We start from the raw sequence: 20372 nt of genomic DNA, 5'->3' as shown, positions 1-20372 counted from the left end.
ACCACTTCCTCGAGGCCCCATGTGCCGTGTTATAAGATGAGGTCCTGTCCATCAGCCATTCCCAAGGTGCTGAGAAGCCTTTGCTCTCCACTCCTGCTTTCCTTCTGGGGTGCTTTCCTTCCTGCCTCCAGTCCTGGCATCTTCTCCTTGCTCCTCCCCAGGGTGATGGAGGGCAGTATAGCCTTATGTTCTGGAAGGGAATGTGAGCATGGTCAGGATCTTCGAGGAAGCTAGCATGTTGTCACCCTGCTTTTACTCCACTTGCATCCACACCCCTCCCTGGTGGTCGGTGTTCCTGGAAGACTCTGGAAGGGGGCAGTGGCACATGCGTAGAGCCAGTGTTGCCCCTGGATGAGGCCGGATGGGAACCTGAGGGCCACTCCATTGACCAAGTGCTCTCTTTCCATCCTAGGACCTGAGTTCCTTTGCCATGCCGCTCCTGGATGGAGACCTGGAGAGCTCAGAAAAGCATTCTTCTCGTAAGGTAGGCCACCTTTCTCACGGCTTCTCATGGCTCACCTGAGGTGCCACTGAGGCAAGATTCCCTCAGTGAGAGCCCAGGACAAATGTCCACCTGCAAATGCACCTGTGCTCCAACCGTCTCATCAACCTGTGTTCCCACCTGCTCATCCACCTGTGCTCCCACCTGCTCATCCACCTGTGCTCCCACCTGCTCATCCACCTGTGCTCCCACCTACTCATCCATCTGTACTCCTATTTGCACTCCCACCTGCTTACCCAGTGGTGCACACACCTCACAGGGCCATGCCCCTCATACCTGCCAGCTGTCTAATTTGAGAGCCTCTTGGGCTTTGCTCCTTTCTCTTCTTCTCCATCTGGGTTCAGCCATGACCCCTTAGACTCCCCAAAGGAGGTGATGTGGAAGGTCAACAATAAGCCAAGAGAAGAGGCTTAAAGTATCAGTAAATGGGAGATTTGGAGACCATCTGTGGCTTTCAGCTTGTCCCATCCTGGACAGGAGTTCCTTCCACCTACCATCCCCCCACCCTCGCCCTGTTCCAGGCCTTCCTTCCCTTTGGTCTTCACGCCACTTGTCCTTGCCTCTCTTTAGCTCACTGTCTCCCCTCCCCGCTGGCCGGTCAGCAACTCAACAAGACTGGTGGCCATGTAGGGTCAGGCAGCCGAGAAGGAGTGTGTATCCTGTGAGGGTCGGTGGGCATGGCGAGAAAGGGGAGGTCAAGGCAGCCTTCAGTCAAGACTGAGGGGGTGCGCAGAGAGCTGGGTGGCAAGTCCTTCCTGGGCCCCATTACCCACAGCCCAGTGGTCTTCACGCCACTTGTCCTTGCCTCTCTTTAGCTCACTGTCTCCCCTCCCCGCTGGCCGGTCAGCAACTCAACAAGACTGGTGGCCATGTAGGGTCAGGCAGCCGAGAAGGAGTGTGTATCCTGTGAGGGTCGGTGGGCATGGCGAGAAAGGGGAGGTCAAGGCAGCCTTCAGTCAAGACTGAGGGGGTGCGCAGAGAGCTGGGTGGCAAGTCCTTCCTGGGCCCCATTACCCACAGCCCAGTGGGAGGTGGCCTCCGGAGGGTCCTAGCCACCTGGGTGCTGTGAGCAGTGTCTCAGAGGGGAGATAGAGAGCCACAGGATTCTTTGGCTTTGGGTACTGCCAGGCTGGGGTTGGGGCGGGAGCACCAGTGCCCGAGAGGCTAGCCTGTGCTCTAAGCATTCTGAATTGCACACAATTAAGGCAACATACTGGTTTAGGCCTGTGGGTTTCCATTGGCCTCAGCTCCCTGTCCTGAATGAGCAAGGGGCCTGAGGAGCAGTCATTGGGGCCCAGCCTGAGAAGGTGCTCAGAGGATGTCCTCAGGAAGGAGCCACAGAGCTCGCAGCCCAGCGGGGCAAGGTCTGAGGCTGCACAGTGGGCTCTTCCTCTTCGCAGGCTGGCCACTTCCAAGGGTTTGACTCTGAGAAGCCCTCCCTTCAAGTGAAAACCTTAGGCAGAACTGTGAACGCAGTAAAGACCCACGGTGAGGACTGGGGCCTCATTCAGCCCCACTGGCCCCCACTTTGGGTCTCCCAGAGGGTTCCAGAGCAAAATCACTGTCACAAATGTGTGACTCCAGAGCAGAGAGGGACCTTGGAGGGTTTCTGTATCCTCAGACCGCTGCAGGACATTGGTGATGGTGATGTGTAGGACACGGGCCTCGCCTGCCTGTGGCCTCTCGGGAGAGGAGGGTGTGAACTTCTGAGAACTTCCAGAGGGTCTGACCAACAGTGCAGGAGACAGAGGGACCTACATGCCTGGTTAGCTGGGAAGGCACTTCACCCTGACATCTGTGGCCCTTGACAGAACCTGGAGACAGGCCTCGGATGAAAGCCGGGCCGGATGCAAGTGGACAGGACGGGGATGCTTGGAATTCCCATTGACCTTGTTGCCGGTGGCCTTCCCTTGGCCTCCCTACGCCCACCCCTGCCCCATCCCCAGAGGGCAGCCTTTCCCCTCTCCTGACCCTTGCACCTTGGTAATTCTCCTTTCCATTAGATTCCAGTGACCTCAAATTATATAAACATAAGGCCAGCCTTTTTGAGAGGCCGGGTTTGGCCACTACCAAGAGGATTTTCCAAACTGCCTTGGAAGGGCCGCCCTCTTCCCCTGCCAAATTCCATCCCTTCATCTGTGCAATCCAGATGCAAATGTAAACACCCCTGTGAATGGGAATGTGGGTTAGATTCTCCTGACGGCCCTTTCTGTGGACGTGATGTGTGTGGCCAAAGACAGTGGCAGGTGCCACTAGGCTCCTCGGGCACAGAAGTGTGGGAACAGTCGGACACTTAGCGGCTCCCTCTGCATCTCAGGAGCCCATGTGTAGTGAGATGGATGGCTATCCTGGGCTCCCCTTCATAGGTGTTCCTGACTACTCTGGGATGCCAACCTGGCATTCCATAATATCAGTTCATGCAATCTGCCAGGCCCCCTCACTTTACTCCTGTCTGTGCTGCCCCTGCCCCCCGAGACGGCAGCTCTTTGTCACATACTATGTGTCTGTGAGGAGCCTCTGGTCCCCTTGAGTCAGCACAGCTGTGGCTTGTGGTTCCCAGGCCAGTCTCTGGGGGAAGGTCAATGCCAGGATCTCCAGATCATTCCACATGATGGCAGTCACTCGGGGTCAGCCAGCGTGGCCTGGTGTCTGGGCTGGGGGGAGGGGGGCTTCTGAGCACCAGGCGGCCTGGCCTTTGCTCCAACTGCCCTCCTGGCAGATGGCCCAACTGCCCACACCCCATTAGCTTCTGCACGGCCTGCACACACTTGGGGGTCTCTGAGTCCTTTTGTTCATCCAAACGCAGGGAACCATCCGATGACATTTATGAAGGTTCTGTCTGATTGCAGCTTGCCAGCAGGTGTGAGCCGAGGCCCTGTCCCCAGCAGCTTCGGTTGGCACCCACTCTGCATCACCCCCTCCCAGTGGGCGGGGAGCAGACGGTGGGCATGCTTGGCCATCTCGTTTGCCCAGTGCTGGAGAGCATGACTAGGCTCTCGTGGTCCCCCATGGGAGAAGGCTGAGCCAGGCCGTGTCCACCATCATTTGGACTTTTTTGGGAAAGGTCTACTTTCTGTGGGTTCCCTCCTCAGTGCCTGACTCAGTTGGCCTGGAATTCTCAGTACAGAATGGAATCCCAGGCAGGAGAACCCTAAGGCTCTGTCTGGTTTATCAAATGAGGTTCAGGCCAGCACTCAGGGCCCTCTGTGGCTGGCTTCCTGGTGACATTTGGCTCCACCCATCCGCGGTGGCCCGAGAAAATGGCTCTCCGTCTGTGCTTCCTATTCTGTCTCTTCCTTCTCAGACTCTGGTTGCCCTCCACCCATCAGCCTGTCCAGAGCCCATCAGCTGTCAGGGTCTTCTCTGATTGTGTCCGGGTCGCCCTTTCTTCATCAGCTTCGTGCTCGCGGCAGCCACGCCTTGCCTGCCATCCTCCCTCAGCTGCGTCTTGTCCCCCCCATACTCAAACACCAGCACTTGCCCGGCAGTTCTGCCTTCTCCCTGCGGAGCTCCCAGCGCTGTGCAGAGCAGGGCAAACACAGGGTTCACCTGTGGGGTTAGCCTTGAAGGAGTTCCTAAACATGACTCTCCGCCTCTGCCCTCAGAATTGACCTTGACTCCATTTCGCGTCTGCCAGGCTCTTCTCCCTCCTAGCTATTTCTGCTGCTCTAGGGAGGGATAGGGTGTAAGGGTTAAGGCCCTGGGCCCTGAGGTCCCATGCCACCACTTACCAGCTTTGTGACCTTCACCCTGCCTCCAGCTGGCACCTTCTCCTGGCTTCGGGCTAGTGGTGCTCAGCAAGTGATGTGAGAGGCTACCAGATGGTCTGCCCCGAGCAAATCGGACTGCGCCATTCCCTTGCTAAGAAGCCTCGCAGCAGAGTGCGGTTCTTACACCACCTGTGGCGCCCTTCCATAAGCCGGCCCCGCCTCCCTGACATTCCAAGTTCGTGACGAGGGGCGTGGCTCAAACTGCACGGAGGCCTTCCCGTGTGCTGGAGACTGCCGGATGCGTCCCTGTCCTAGACGCTGTCAGCTACGGGCCCTGTGAGTCAGCCTGGTGTCCCCACTGGATGGGTGAGGACCCCGAAGCTTAAGTCACTTGTCCACACTGCCCGAAACTGAGCCAGGATTGCAACCTGGTCTCTGTGTCCAGACCCCTTGCTCGTACCACCCTGCTGCAGGGTCATTTTCCGTCCCTTGTGTGCTGTCCCCCCACCCCCACCCCCACGTCCACAGGCACATCTGCTGCCTGGACAGCTTCTCCTTGGGGTTCAGAAAGACTCCAGAAAGCCTGAGCCCCATAGGTAGGGGGATAGTGGCAAGACCCGGAGCTCTGAAGGCAGGAATCGGAGGAGTAAATGCTTTACATATTAAATGGATAAAGAAAGAGTTAGCCTCTCTAGAAGGAGACGTGCTTGCATGATGTGGCTGTCGTGGTGCACGGCCTCTGGCTTGGAAACTCACTCACTGAAGGGACTGGCATGGAGCCAGCCTGTGCACCCCCGATATGGCCGCATGGGCCCTTTAGCATAGGGTGGGGAGTTGCAGGGAGAAGTGACTTGTGATTGAGGGTCACCGAAGGGGTCCCCACGAGGGCACAGCCTCCTGGAAGGAGCTGCAAGCCCAGTTCGGGGTGCCCTCTGGTGGTGGGAGAGCTCACAGGGGCCCCGGGCCCCACGCAGGCACCCCATGTGGACAGAGGCCAGAGCCCAGAGCCCCACGAATGCTGCCTCTGGGCGCGTGGGCTCGCCTACCTTCGTGTCCCTGTGGCCACCTGCCATGTGGCATCCCAGCGTCTCGGCCTGCTGACTACTACCCTGCCTGGCGTCCTTCGTGCCCCATGAGCCCCGCGGACAAGCCGCTGTTCTTTCCTTCTGCGGGACCAGGTAGGCCCCCAGGTCCTTCTGGCTCCTGTGTTGCAAGTTTGCCAAAGACACAGCAGCAGCTGAGCGTGCAGAGCAAGGTTCCTGTGCGTCAGGGGTGGGCACGACCCAAGTCTTACAGATAAGGAAACTGAGGCACAGCGAGACTAAGTGACTCGGGATGGCCCAGTGAGGGGTGAGCTGGGGTCAAACCCATGCCCTCAGACTGCAAGTGCCAGCCCCTGAGCCCCCCAGCAAGACACATCCGATGTTCCTCAGTCTGTGAGCTTTGTGCTTTGGCTTAAAGATAGGGGCGGAGTCCAGACTTGCCTCAAACCATCAAGGTCAAGTCATCAATGAAGTGCGCCTCTCGGGCTTTCAGCCTTGGTCACTTCCTTCCTGAGCTCTGTCCGCACCCCATGTCGTCCCAATGCCACAGCAGCTTGGAGGGAAAACTCCTGCTTCCTAGCGCCAGGCCACCTCAGGCTGGGGCCCCAGGCCCACTGCCTTTCAGATGGCAGGGATGCCTGTTTCCTCCTTCAGTGAGGGCCAAGAGAACATCACACCGGTATAGTCAGACCTCGAGAAAGACAAATGTCAGGTTTTAAGAAGTAAAGGCCAGAGGACAGACCACAGATGGGAGGCATCGTCTTGAGCCATCTTGCTTTCTTTCCCGTCCTCCCCTCCACTCCAGGAACCTCTTCTAGAGAGCTGGGACGGAGGTCAGTGGGCCTCTGGGTGGTGCTGACGAGCCTGTGGCTGGTGCATCCTCGGGTGAGGTGCTTTCCTCCAGACCACGGGGTGGCCACCTACGTTTGTACAAGAGCTCAGGGCTGTTTCTGGGGCAGGGTGCCACCAGGAGCAGCCTGGTGATAGAGGACGTTGGGAGGGACATCAGTTCAGGGCTGAGGTCTGAGTGCCTGTGCTCAGAATGACCCATCCATTTGTCTGTCTCTCCCCAGGTGGACAGCCCCTGCAGCTCGGGCAGCCCCTCCAAAGGGTTCTTCTCCAGAGGCCCCCAGCACCGGCCCTCCAGCCCCGTGTCTGCTCCCGTGAGGCCCAAGACCAGCCCTGGCTCTCCCAAAACCGTGTTCCCGTTCTCCTACCAGGAGTCCCCACCCCGCTCCCCACGCCGCATGAGCTTCAGTGGGATCTTCCGCTCCTCATCCAAAGAATCTTCCCCCAACTCCAACCCGTCTACCTCACCCGGGGGCATCAGGTTCTTCTCCCGCTCCAGAAAAAGTAAGACATTGATGCTATTGTTTCAGGTGGGTGCTGGGCTGCTGGAGACCTTCTAGGGACCGTGGGGGCCACAGTGCCATTTGCAGGGCACCCAGGCTGGCTGGGTGGCTGTCGGTGACTTGGTGCTGAGTGCAGGTGTCTTGTCTGTCCCCCAAGGACAGCTCTCTCTCCAGAACATTGTTGGTTTCCACCTGTCACTTTCTTCCTGCCGTCGGTATGGGGGTAACTGCAAACATCCCCGTCCTCACAGCGTGGCTTGCAAGGACAGCTGCATGAAACCTGGGCCCATAGCCCTCCCTGAAATCAGTAGCAGCAGCAAGCTAAGCTTTGGCGCATACCCAGGGCCAGAGGACCCAGACCTTGGTTTGCTCTGCCAGACACAGCCCTCACTACCTGTGGCTTGGTTTTGCAGGGTTTGAATGGACTGGTTTCTGACAGATCCTGACTTTCTGTTTTAGGTGCTAGGCAGCTGGGGTTGATTTATTAGAGAAACAAGCGTAGGAAATGTGTGTATAAGAGAGAGCAAACCATAAAGTAGATGGAGGTGATTCTCTCCTTCCCTGTGTCTTTGCACATCTCCCCCTGCCTTCTGAGTCTTTCTGATGACGTAGAAACCTCCTGTGTGGGATGGCAGTGATTTGGAAAAAAAACTTGCCCTTGGGCATCGGAGGTGTGAGATCGTCTTCCTTTCCAGATCGCGTGTACACGTAGGACCTGCAGAATAAAGCAGCACTCGATCGGCGCGGCCAAGGCACAGAGTGAAAATTCAGTGTCTGTGACTTAGAAGGAAAGGGTGGGGGACCCTTTTCTTTTTTGTGTGGTGTGGGGTATTGTTGCTAGTACCCCTAGCATCATCCCCCTCAATGACTGCACCTAAGCGTAAATGCACAGTGTCATGTGACAGAGTGGCCCTCCAGCACACATTGCTGGGTGACACGCAGTTGGGAATTATGTATACAAAGCCCAGTAGGGAGGGGCGTGTCCTCGCACTGACGTCCTAATGCTCTAGAGAACATCCCCAGCTTCCTTGGCAGAGATCCTGAAATTCTCAAATATCCTCTAAGAGGAGGGGACATCAGATCTACATCAGGATGTCTTGTTTCTTCAATGGTGGCATCATGCCTGTGTTGGTTATGACGGAACTAGGTTGTATGAGCCTCCAGGGGCTGCCATAACAACTGGGTGGTTTGAACAACAGAAATACCCTCACATTTCTGGAGGCCAGAAGTCCAGATTCAAGATGTCAGTAGGGTGGTGCTCCCTCTGAAGGGTCTTGGGAAGAGTCTGTTCCGTGTTTTTTCTCTCGGCTTCTGGTGGCGCCAGCAACCCTGGTGCCCGTTGGCTTAGAGAAGCATCACTCCAGTCCCTGCCTCTCCCTCCGTCATCACGTGGTGTCTTTCCTTCATGAGTCTGTGTCTGTGGATCTCTGCTCCTCCTCTTGTAAGAGCTAAATCTTGGATTAACAGACCACCCTACTCCGGTGTGCTCTCCTCTCATCTGCATGAATTACATCTGTCATGACCCTCTTCTCACAAAGGTCACATTCTGAGGCTCCTGGAAAGGCATGAATTCGGGGGACACTATCCAGCCCAACATGGGTTATATAGGAAAAACCCAGATGTACAGTTCATGTCATGGGCTGGGGATGGAGAGGATTTATGGGTGTAGAGTGGCCAGTTTGTGAAGACCAGGGTCATTTCTGAAGGTAGAAAGGAGCAGCCAAGATACGAGGTGTGGGAGGGTGGGAGGTTGGGTGGTGAAGATGGGCTGGCATTTCAGCTCCCTGGGAAGCAGGACTCCATGCTGCCTTTTTCTGTTTGGCATTTTAAAAGGCTCTTCAATGTTCTTGGCCAGAAAATACTGTTTCAAAGGTCTATCTTCTAAGATGTTATGGCGTAGGCATAGCTTGTCAATGCTGCTCTCTACCATCTGGCCAGGCAGCTGTAGATGGAGCTCGGGAAGGCTCTGGTTGGCTGTGGCTGCTTATGAAGACAAGCATTGATTGGGTGGGGGTGGGCGCTTGGTTTCTGCACAGAAGTTCCCTGGGAGGGGATGTTCAGACCAGAGTAGGCCTGGTCCCAAAATGATATGGCCCATGCTACTGTCCTTGAACCACCAAGCCCAGGACTTTGGCTTTCTCCAAATGGAAGCCCACCCTGTCAGCCCTGTCATTAATGAAGCTCCGCTTCCAGGGGAGGGTTCCCCACTTCCCTGGGAGGATGATCACCAGGGCTCCTTGCCACTCGGTCTGGAAATGTGCCCACAGGAGGCTTGCTTGGATGATATGCTGTCTATTGCTTTTCCTCCTACTTGAATCAATTCCTGGATCAAGGTCCCCAGACTATGTATGTCTCCCCGCTGCCCCTACTGAGTTCACACGGTGGAGCCTGAGAGTAATGTCACTCAGTCTGCATGGGGGTCTTTATGAGAAAAAGCCCATGGGACTTGCTGGGTCCATTGGAAGAGCATCCCAAAGACATTGTTCGTTCCACAAGGCCTCTGGGAGACATTTCCTGTCCAGTCTTGGTACCCAGAATAGCTGAACTTGTGAGCAATTGGGTTGTTTTGTCTGTAATGGGCTCTGGTCATGTAACAGCTCTGTTGCCCGCTGGACGTCTCAGAGCTGCCTTTGTACGAGGGGCGTAAAGGGTACTTCTCTAGCCTCATTTCTGAATCCAATTTTGGTTCCCATCCTTTACTTTCATACCACTTTTTTTTTAAACAAGGAAGACAGCTCATTGGAAGGATTTGGGGGGTATTTATAGAATTCAAAGAAGAGCTGACTGCTCAGGACTCAGGGAGGGAGGGAACCAGGCTGGCTCTGTGGGCCTTGGCAGCAAGAGTACATGGATCTTTCCATGAGATCCAGAGAATTCCTAGTCTCTGTGTCTCTCCTCTTGCCATGCTAAAGTCATTATAGGATATCTGATTAGCCCATTTAGGGTCTCTGAACCCATCAGTTGTCCAGCAAGAGCAGAATGACCGATGGTCCCCTATCCCCCTACCCCGGACATGGGCAGGAAGTTCCCAGAGAAGAGCCAACAGGCAGCTCTCACACTCTCCTCTCCCAGTGCCTGGCATGCATGTGCGCACACAGCCTCCCTTTTTACAAAGACACCTCGTGGAACTCCGTCCGGTCACCCTGCGTACACTTGTCAGTGTGCACACCGCTTTCTCAGCAGGCGGCCACCCTGCGTTGTGTCCAAGCAGCACAACTAAGGATGTTTTCCAAGTCCTGCATCTCAGGGCCATGCCCATTTCTCCTCGAGTTCTGTCTGCAGCCTGTCATTCTGTTGCGTGACTTAGGGCCCACATGGTGGACATAGAATCTAAAGGTTCAGCAGCTCCCCAGCTGTACTGATATATAGTCGAGCTTGATAAACACCGTTATCAACGATCGGGGCAAAGAAAGAAGGACGATAGAAATTATCAGCGCAGTCATCTTCCAAGGGGACATAAAAAAGGAAAAGGACGCTCTGAGAACAAGAACGGGAACACAGGTGGGAGCTGTAGACCCAGCTGCTACCTCTAGTCTCGGGACCAGCAATTTCCTAGGCTGGCTGGTGTCCGGGCCCAGAGAAGAGAACCAAATCATTGTTCTAGAAGGATCTATCTCGTGGAGGACCTGCTTGTGTGGAGTGGCTGCTGCTTTCCACTCCCTCTGGTCTACTGGTCCAGTGGCTTGTGGATTCGAGACATGTCTTGGGAATTCTGGGTTTTTATCATAGTCCCTCCAGCCCCACTGTGTAGCAGCAGACCTCTTTCTCTTGGTGGTCAGGGTCTTACCCCACCCAAAACAGACATCTACTCGTCTGCCTCTTCCTCTAATACAGTGGTGGGCAAACTATAGGCCGGGGACAAAAGCTGACGTGCCCCCTGTTTTTATAAATAAAGCTTCATTGAAAACAGTCACGCCAATTTGGTTCTTTGGATTGTGGCCGCCTTAACATTGTGACAGCAGGATCTGGCCCACAAAGTCTGAAATGTCTGGACTTTGTCTAGCGGCTCAAGAAGTCAGAAGCGGTCATGTGGCCGTAGAAGCTTCCAGAATGGTGATGCTTTATCTTCAAAAGGTTTTTTAGAACTGGATCTTGCCTTTGGAGAAGAGGAAAAGAAAACCCAGTCAGTGTGTTCATGAACTCAAATAGTAAGATTAAAGTTTTAAAAAATAATAATAAAATAATTTTGCACAGTCAGCAAGGCAGGACCTCAAGAATGGCTTAATGTCATGTCACTCAACTTTGCTTTCTAATCATTGTGAGTAATTACAAATATTATGCCATAATATTTAACAACCATAAATAATGATAAATGTTTTTACTATGTGCCTCCTAAGTGCATCATACATGACATTCGTTTTAATTCTCATACAAAACTCTATAAAGTTACATTTTTACCATTTTTATCAAAATAAAAACTGAGCCACAGAGAGGGTAAGTCATGGAGCAAAGGCCACACAGCTGGTAAGTGGTAGAACCAAGATTTGAACTCAGGTGGTCTAACTCCCAAATCTACTTTTAACCCAGATGCGGAGACTCTGCTTTGATGGAGTGGATTTTAGGAATATATAAGCCAATAGTAGGACAACGGCAAGCCATTGAGGAGAAAGGAAAAGTGAAGGGTTTCCTGGGAGATTCCTTACACCAAAATAATTTCCATATGGAACAAAACTTTGTATGTTATTCAAGTGCCCCCCAACATGGAAAAATATCTTAATCTTGGGGTGTCAGCCCTTTGTAAAGGGTGCAAAAATTTGTTTATAAAGGCGAGGTAAACATTCACAGCTTTCTCACCGTTGCTGGAATTTGCAGGCTTGATGCTCAGAGCGTCAGTGTGGTGATCTGGGTAGAGAGGAGCCAGATAGTCTGTATGAGAAAAGGTAGGGAACTATCCAAGGGAGAAATGCGTGTGCCCATGATGGGTGGTCAGGTGAGTGAAGGCAAGACTCCAGAAGGTCAATCTGAGCTGGGCTGGACGTGGGAGTTTTGGCAGCAAGACCAGACTGAAGCCCAGTCACTGTCCTGGGTAGGACAGAGGGGCAGGGACAGAGGAGAGAAAGGACACATCTAGAGGGACGTTCCTATGTTCGGGGAAGACCATTGCACCCCCGGCTCCCACCCTGCCTCTTAACGCCTCCTCTTCAGCAGGGCCTTCCTCTGGCACCTGCACAAAACAGACAGTTTGCACATTACAGGCTTCTGCTCCACAGTGAACACTGTGAATTGACTGATTCCCTGGGCTGCCTTTCCCGCCGCAATGTAAGCTCCCCAAGCAGAGGGGCTCTGTTTGGTCCCACGCTCTTTTCTCAGCGTCTAGAACAGCGCCTGACACCTGGGGGCGACCGGCAACCCCTGTACCTTTGTCCACCCCTGAGTCCGCCCACTGTGCTCGGCTCTCAAGCTTGGGCTCCTGCTACTTCCGACTGCAGGGCATTGTCCGTGTTCACCGAGAGGTTTCCGTGGCTCGAATAAGCCTGGCTATCTCAGAAATGGTAAAGGACAGACAAACGACAATTGACCGCATCAGGATAATGGCTTCAGAAACGTAAACGTGAACAGAAGCAGATGCTTCCTCTCCACCAAAGGCAGGGAGCTCTGCCAGCAGAGAGGTTTCCCTCTCGCCTTCGCACAAAAGAGAGCTTGCCACTAAAACCGAATTCCTGGCTCCTTGCAGCCCTCCAGCTGCTCCACATTGTCGTGGATGTTTGTCCATCCATCAGGCCTCCTGAGAAGGTTGATGTCAGATCCCACCCCTGCCTCGGTGAGGGAAGAAGCCGCCAACTCCCCAACTCCCTCTCTGCTGCCAGCCCCAGCCTGTGGCTTCTCGGAGTGACCTTCCCACAAGCCCTCATGAACACTTTTTTATATTCTGCATCTCAGGCTCCTATAACCTGCAGGGACCGGCACAAATCCTGCTTGGTCCTTCCATGGAGCTCGTTCTTTTCCACCTGCTAGCAGCTCTAGCCGCAGGTGGGAGAGCTTCTCCTGAGCTCAGTGTGTCCATGGTCTTTCTCCAGGATTCCTGCCCTCCACTGGCCAAGGGGCACGCTTGCTCCCGGAATGAACTTCAGCATAGGAATCGCTGGGGAGTCCTGAGGTCCGTTCTCCAGGCTGCAGCCAGAGTTCCCCCCCAGGCTGGCCACGGGTGCCTGGGATTGGCCACCTAGCGCCCGGCCCCGCACCCCGGTACACGCCCAGGTTGATGGCTTCTAGCTGGTCATGTCTGCAGACATGAGACCTTCCTCGTTCAGGTCCTGTGCCCACGGGAGTCTCAAGCCAATCCCACCACAAGTGTATCCTGTATCTCCTTGTAAAGTGCCTTGAATCCCTTGTGGGCAGGGCAGACGCAACATTCATGCTCCACTTGACAGAGGACTGTAGAACTAAGTGTGTTCTCTCGCCCAATGAACACTTTGATGTTAGTCTTTATAACTTAGCCCAGATCTCTCACCTCCCCTGACATTTCTTTTTTGGAGCCCAATGTGGGGCTTGAACTCAAGACCGTGAGATCAAGACCTGAGCTGAGATCAACAGATGCTTAATGGACGAGCCACCCAGGTGCCCCTCCTCTGACATTTCTAGAAGCATTCCCCTCTCTTTTTGGGATTCAAGATTTTATCTCCCAGCCTCCTTTCCAATCCTTCTGAGAGGAAAGAAGTGTGCATTTTGTTCAAAGGGAGATGTTTCTCTGGGGAGTATTTACATTTCCATCAGAAACAAAGACCTTGTTTTGGCTTAATCCCGAAGAATGATTTTCTGATTGTGAAACTGAGTATCTGAGGGCTGGTGGCTCAGCCTTGGAATAACCACCAGCCTCCAGATAAGTCAGGTCCTGTTGACTTCCTGCTGGCGAAGGCCCTGGAAATTTGACAAGGCGGTTAGGCAGCTCACCTCCGCACCCATATTGACACGATGCGTACGGGGTGCTCATGGGTGACGGCGGGGAGAATGAGGCCTGGTTGCCCTCCCCTTGGACTGCTTGGGCGAGGTGGGCCCAGGGAGGAAGCCAGTGGTCTTGAAGCAGGGAAGCCTGTATGCGTAGCCTGGACAATCTCCTTGCTTCAACAACAAGGACAGTAATTCCTCACCTTTGGGGACGTCTTGAGAGCTGCCTTCAGAACCATCACCCGTTCTTTCAGATATTTTTAGTGATGGGCAATCTTTGGCTTTGAGGATGGGTTTTCTCATTGTAAAGGGATCTCTTTGGGCAAATTATGTTTTGGTTCCAAAGTTCAGAATAAGATACGACAATAGCAATGCTAACCCACAACCGCGACACCGCTTTTCTTATTAGCTGTAAATTACTTTCACAAGGTTGGGGGTAGGGAGCACGGACTTACGTCTGCAGCAGGACACCAGATGGTTCCTGCACAGTGAACCCTCGACTCCTTGCTTCAGCCACACGGCTCCTAACTCGCTTCTCTTTGCCCTCTTAGACTAGGGACTGTCCTCCTGACGTGAGGTCACCATCCAAGTGTGAGGTTTGGGGATCAGGGTTTCTCTGCTTTAATTCCTAGTGTAGGGCAGAGCATAAAAGCATCTAATAAAGGTTTTTTTCACCTTGGATCCTTCTTCTTTCTTTCCCTTTGAGTCCTACTTGGGGACTCTGAGCAAAGTTAGGGCCGGTGAGGGGCTGGAGGACAGTCTGCGTAGCCCGAAGAAGCTCCCAGGTGTTGGCACCTGACTTGCTAAATGCATTAAGTCACAAACCACGGAGGCATTGGTGCTAATATAGTTTTTGTCCCTGTCCCTCACCCTTCAGTGGCTGTCTAACCTGGCACGATGATATTCAGCATACTTACCAGCCCCAGACCACTGGGGACAGAATAGGGCTCTGGCCTTAGCCCTAGAGACACCCTTGTCCTGGGCCTTACCTTCGGGGTGTCCACTTGTGCTGGATGGTGGGGTTGTTGGCAGTCCCAGGAGGGGCAGGGAGGGGTCTGGGGTGTGACTATTCCCTGATACAGAAGCATTTTCCTCTTTTTAACTGGCCTGGAGCACTGCCGGCCAGACATCTGCTTTCCTAACACATCCCACCAACTCTCCTGTTAGTGTCAGGTTTTTCTTTCCCCCTCTGAATGGTTTTGGCTCAGAGACTAGCCCGTGGCCAGCAGTCTCAGCGCAGACATGGGGCGGGGACCGGGGCCCCTTCTCCCAGGACCCCTGCTGCCAGGTGTTAGTAGGCAGGTGGGCTGCCGCCGCTGTGACCAACTCACCGTCCTCAGCCAGAGGAGACCTGGTTTGTCAGAAGGACCATTCTGACACCTGGGAGCAGGAGAAGCTTCCTGGAAAGTGAATTTTGTTATGGCCTCACTTCCCACCTCCACACCACCCTCCCAATTTCCCACCTATTATGGTTTAGTCCAAAGTTTCTCCTTTTGACGAGTGTCTTCCTGCAAGCCCCCCGGGCCCCCATTAAGAGGAGATGGATTGTGATAAATGCTGTTGTTTGCCAGGAGTGATGCTAGAACAAAGACTTGAGACCTATGGCCAGCGGCTTCCTCACCCTCACACTGAGTTTGTGTGAGAATCCACGATGGCATCTTGTGGTCTTTCTAGAAGACTAGGGGGATGGGGCTGAGTGTTCTGTTTTGCGGACTGTCATGTGGTGTCACAGAGGATGGAGCTGAAATGGAGTCTGAAATTGCCGTCGATTGTAGTTCCTGGAGGGACATTAATAGCCTGCAGACCCTGCACACAACAGACTCTCAAAACCATCCCCGAGTGACTCCTCCGGCCGCGCGAGGAAGGCACCGGGTCTAGCCGCCAGTGCCGTGGGCAGCGTCAGGTTAGCGGGACAGAGATACGGGCTCCTACAGGAAATAAGGTCCAGTTAGCAGGCGAGGGCTCATTGGAGAATCAGGTGAGATAAATAATCTACTTCAGACCCTGTTAGGTAGATCATAAAAATAGACATGTTCATTTAATCCGTATAATAACTTTTGTAGATTTACCTGTGTCCCCCCAAAGAGTGATGTCCCCGTATCTCTGAATGTGACTTTATGGAAATAAAGCCACAACAGGGGGCGCCTGGGTGGCTCAGTGGTTAAGCGTCTTCCTTTGGCTCAGGGCCTGATCCCAGGGTCCTCGGATCGAGCCCCGCATCGGGCTCCCTGCTCCACTGGGAGCCTGCTTCTTCCTCTCCCACTCCCCCCTGCTTGTGTTCCCTCTCTCGCTAGCCGTCTCTCTCTGTCAAAGAAATAAATAAAATCTTTAAAAAAAATAAAAAGCCACAACAGATGTAACTAGTTAAAGTCATCCTAGAGTAGGGCAGGTGCCAAATCAAAATGATTAGTGTTTTCTAAGAAGATGGGGACGTCAAGACAGGCACACGGGTGAAGCCGTGTGACGAAGGCGGAGATCGGAGGGTGCATCTAGAGCCGAGGCATGCCAGGGCTTGCCAGCAGCACCGGGGGCTGCAAGAGGCACGGAAGGATCCCCCACAGCTTTCAGAGGGAGTGGGGCCCTGCCGACACCTTGAGTTCAGACTTCTGACCTGCTGACTGTGACGTACTTTGTTGCTGTGACCTTCCACGGGACAGCGATGCCATTTCACAGATAGGAAACAGGTGTTCGTGTCAGGTTTGGCTCGTGATCTTTACCTCACAGGAACACTTTCAGGGAGGGAAGGTGCCACGCGACTCAGATGCCCCCACTCTGGGGAAGAGGAAGGCTGGTCCTGAGGCCAGTTCCTCATGGCCCGACTTCAGAATCGTGGGTGATTTTCAAGAGAGCCGTTTCAGTAGCTGGGAAGGGAAGGAGAGCGTGTTACCCGGCCGAGGACAGAGTCGGAGATGTCTTCTTTCAAAGCGTGTGGGTTGGAAGGGAAGGGGAGTGAGGGGTGGCAGCGCCTGGTGCCCATCCACGGCGGGAGCTCCTCTGCTTCTCCTGGCCCCTCCCTGCAGCTGGGTTGGGACCACGGTGCTGAGGATGCAGGAGGCCAGCAGCCCAGATCTGGCTCCTCGGTGGGGAGGACAGCTCAGGACCAGCTGCCTCCCTGTGTGGGACCGACCTAAGCAAAAGATACCTTTTTTATGTCAAACCACCGAGAACCTGGGCTTGTTTCTTGCTGTGGCCTCGCTGAGCCTGCTGGCAATGAAGGGGGACTGGTAGCGAATGGACAGATTGGACTTAATGGAAGTTTTAGATTGGCCTGTTTACTTCAAGAAAGGAGAGATGAACACATTTACGGGCCGAGAGGCAAGGAGCTGATGGGGGGACTCCCGAAACACACGGACGGGGTGGTGAGGGGCAGGGACACGAGCCTGTGTCCATCTCTGGTGTTGGCTTCTGTTCTCCGTTAGACTGCTGGGTTTTTGTGCTGGGGACACCTGTTTGTCCTCATGGCCCCGACAGGGCTGTCTGTCCCCCCAGAGCTGCCATCACGCCGCGTCAGCCATCTGGGCCCCTCTGGGCTGTTCAGGGATTTGCACCGCTGGTGTGTGGACGTCCCGTTTGCACCATGAAGCACATTCCTCAGGTGGCGTGGGCTCTGTGCCTTTCCTGCTGCCGCCACAGCGTTTAGCAGTGAGCGCTTCGCACAGACTCAAGTTCAAGTCTGCACGCAGAGCCCGCATCTGCCTCATGGCACCCCTGCAAGGCAGCTGCTTATCCCTGACACAAGGGCTTTGTTCAGGGTCACAAAGCTCAGGGCTGGTGTTGGTGCATGTGAGCTGGTCTGCCCCGAACGCAGCAGGTGCTAAGCAAAGTTCGACCGCTCCCTTTCCTGAGGACTCCTGGATTTGGCTCCTAAGCAGAACCAATCGGCCCCTCTGACCTCACTGAATTAACTCTGCGTCTCAGTGGTGGCTCCTCTGTGGGACCCTGAGGAGCTACCATACAGTCTCTCCTCGGCCTGTTTGGTCCTGACACATACGTATGTATTTTAGAGCGTGTGCACACATCTGTGTAAATACCGTCAGATAGCTAAGCCCCCTTCATCCATTAGGCACAGTCTTAGAAATGTTTTCCTGCCTCTACTGAGATCCTGTAGCTCTGGAGACAGGTGGCCACACTGCTCTTGGCTGCTGCGTGCAGCCCCTTCCTCCTATCTTTTCTACCCCTTGGCCCTTCCTTCTCCAAAGTTCCAGTGCATGGTTTCGTCCCTACCAGGTGTTGGCAGACTCTGATAACCCATCTGACAGCTGCTCCCCCTTTCTTCATAACAGAGCCTGGTTTTATTAAGGGTCCAGGGCAGGACTTATTGGTCTAGATCTGTTGGAATTATCCCTTTCCCATTTGGGGAAGTGCCTGGCTTTGGGGTCACTGGCCTTGAGGTGAACCAGGGACCTATGTCTTGCCAACAAAATGTAAGGAGAACTCTGTGAGGGATCAAAGGAAAGGCACCTCCCCCAACAAAAAGAGATATGTGAGGACTAACTCCCTCTCCTTACTGGGACTATGGTGTGAGGACGTGGTTTCCTTGTGACCATGGCCAACATGCAAGATGGCGGAACAGGAAGGTGGGAGTGTAATCCTCAGGGCGGTGTGCATCACTGAGCTCAGTATTCTAGGTAATAGCCATCTTTGTAGTTTAGTCTCTTCTAAGTTATATTTTTCTATTATATGCCATTAAAGGATCCTGGCTGATACCCGTCTCTTTGGCGACAGAGGTGAGATTCATCCAGACTGGGCAACCAAAGCAAAGCTGGAGGAGCTAATCAGGAATATTCCAGATGGAGGGCTGGGGAAGGGAGGAGAATTGGAGCACAGACAGCCTTTAGTTTTCACCCTGTTTATGAAGAAAAACAGAGCAGGGTGCAAGGGCCAATGGGGGTGGGTGCTGTTTTGTGTAGGATGGTGAGGGAAGGAGCAGTCCCATAAGGAGACCATGACCGAGCCAGCGAAGAGCTGTGTGGAGGTCTTAAGGCAGAGGGAACGAGAGGGAACGCTCAGTGCAGATTAGCAAAAGCCTCACTATATACATCTGTTGCCAGCGTTTTTCCTCCCAAACTTACCCTCAATGAAGTCAATAAGCAAGTGAGCACCCTTCTCAGGCCAACTTTTGGCAAGGTCTGATTGTTAGGTCTGAGTTCTGCCTTCTGTAAATTCACTTTTTCTACATGTCACTCCTTCCACTACTTCCTTTAAAAAGAAAAGTTTTGGGGCTCCTGGTTGGCGCAGTCATTAGGCATCTGCCTTCGGCTCAGGGCGTGATCCCAGCGTTCTGGGATCGAGCCCCACATCAGGCTCCTCCGCTATGAGCCTGCTTCTTCGTCTCCCACTCCCCCTGCTTGTGTTCCCTCTCTCGCTGGCTGTCTCTATCTCTGTCAAAAAAAAAAAAAAAAAAAAAACTTTAAAAAGAAAAGTTTCGTTTTGAAAAGTTCCTACGTAGTGATTGATGCCTAGAGAGGCTCTGAAGGGCTGGCCACCTGCACTGTAGCCAGAGTCCCAGGGCAGCTGGTCCACCTGGAACCACAGCAGAATGAAGGCTGTGCGTACTAAATCTCTCCCACATTCAAGACAAGATGGGGTTAATACGTGCCCTCCTTTTGCCTCTATATCCTGAATGCACCCTTGAACCTGATACTCCATAGAAAAATGTGGGGGCGTTTTCCTGGCTTTATGGCCAAGTGACCACTAGGGGGCGATATAGCCCCGCGTGCTGAGCCTTCTGCCCCTGCAGGTTGGCCTTGTCCCTCTAGAGGACTGGGGCAGATGGCTGTCCCTGCCTGGTTTTTCTACCTTGGAATGTTCACCTTCAGATGCACTCCCCAAACAGAAGAAAGCTGATGTTACTGAGCAGACAGGTGCACCTCACACCTGACCAGCCCTGCCAGGGCTTTTAAAGGCGGGGGGGGGGGGGGTCTTCTCACCTTGCCTACATCTGTTCAATCAGTATTTAATGAGAACCTGCCAGACACTGGGGACACAGACAGGAACAAGTAAGTTCCTGCCCTCATGGGGATTACCTTCTAGGGAGGAGAGAGGATGAGCCATATGTAGTGTGTGTACAGAAATGTTGCATGGTAGGAGAATAACAGGGGTAAAGCGGTAAGGGTTGGAGGGTGCTGCTCTATACCGGACCGTGCGATTATGGAGGCTCTGAGCCGGAGTGGGATGGAGCCAGGGAGCGGAGCAACCAGGCAGATGTGTGAGCCTAGCAGAGGGAGGAACAGTGCAAATGCCCTGAGCAGGGACAACCGCTGGTTGGAAGGGCTAGAACTGAGTGGGGAGGGGGAGGGCGGGGAGGTCAGAGAGGTGGGTGGGGCCTTGCAGGCCAGGCCCGGATTCCGGGTCTTCACGGAGTGATCCGATTGCTGGAAGAGACCTAGAGATCAGTTCTCATGCCCTCCCGCCTCCTTTGAGACCTCCTGGGGCCCTGCCACCTCCAGAAAGCCTTACCTGATTATGCTTGCCTTGAGCAGTCTGCCAGAGCTCTGAAACACAAGTGTTATTCTCAGTATCTGCACAGTCTGTGTTCCCTTGTGATACGCTTCTGTTACCTCCTGTCTGTGGGGAAAGCGTGTGTTTAATTTTTCATGTGCTTGCCTCTTACTTCCCCATGCTCTTCCAGTGCTCCCCCCCCCCCCCGCCCCCGGCCCAGTGCCACTTAGAACCTTAAGCAACACAGCCCCCGAGGCCTCTGACTGTTGCCCTCCGCGAGGAGAGCGCGGGGATCTGGGCTGAGGCAGGATGAAGGCTATTGTAACCTGCAGGGACAGGGCTGGCCCTCATCACACCGTAAAGTGACAAAGCCATTTTGGGGACCCTGGAGCTCCCTTTTCTGTCTTCTTCCTCTTGTGGGCTCCCGGCTCTGAGAGCT

General features: G+C 54.0%; 1 protein-coding gene across 8 annotated transcripts in view; it reads left to right on the top strand.

The window, feature by feature from the left end:
* The window catches only part of PRKAG2 (protein kinase AMP-activated non-catalytic subunit gamma 2), a 256416-nt gene that overhangs the window by 73883 nt on the left and 162161 nt on the right, over nt 1-20372 (top strand). For all 8 annotated transcript variants that reach the window (XM_048213065.2, XM_044392289.3, XM_048213061.2 and 5 more), the window contains exons 2-3: nt 413-484; nt 6329-6608. In XM_048213065.2, coding sequence (XP_048069022.1) covers nt 413-484; nt 6329-6608 — 352 coding nt within the window. The remainder of the gene's footprint in view (nt 1-412; nt 485-6328; nt 6609-20372) is intronic.

The sequence above is a fragment of the Ursus arctos genome, unplaced genomic scaffold (genome assembly GCF_023065955.2).
Source record: "Ursus arctos isolate Adak ecotype North America unplaced genomic scaffold, UrsArc2.0 scaffold_3, whole genome shotgun sequence".
Classification (NCBI taxonomy): Eukaryota; Metazoa; Chordata; class Mammalia; order Carnivora; family Ursidae; genus Ursus; species Ursus arctos.
Note: the sequence above shows the minus strand (reverse complement) of the source record. Positions and strands in the feature narration are given on the sequence as shown.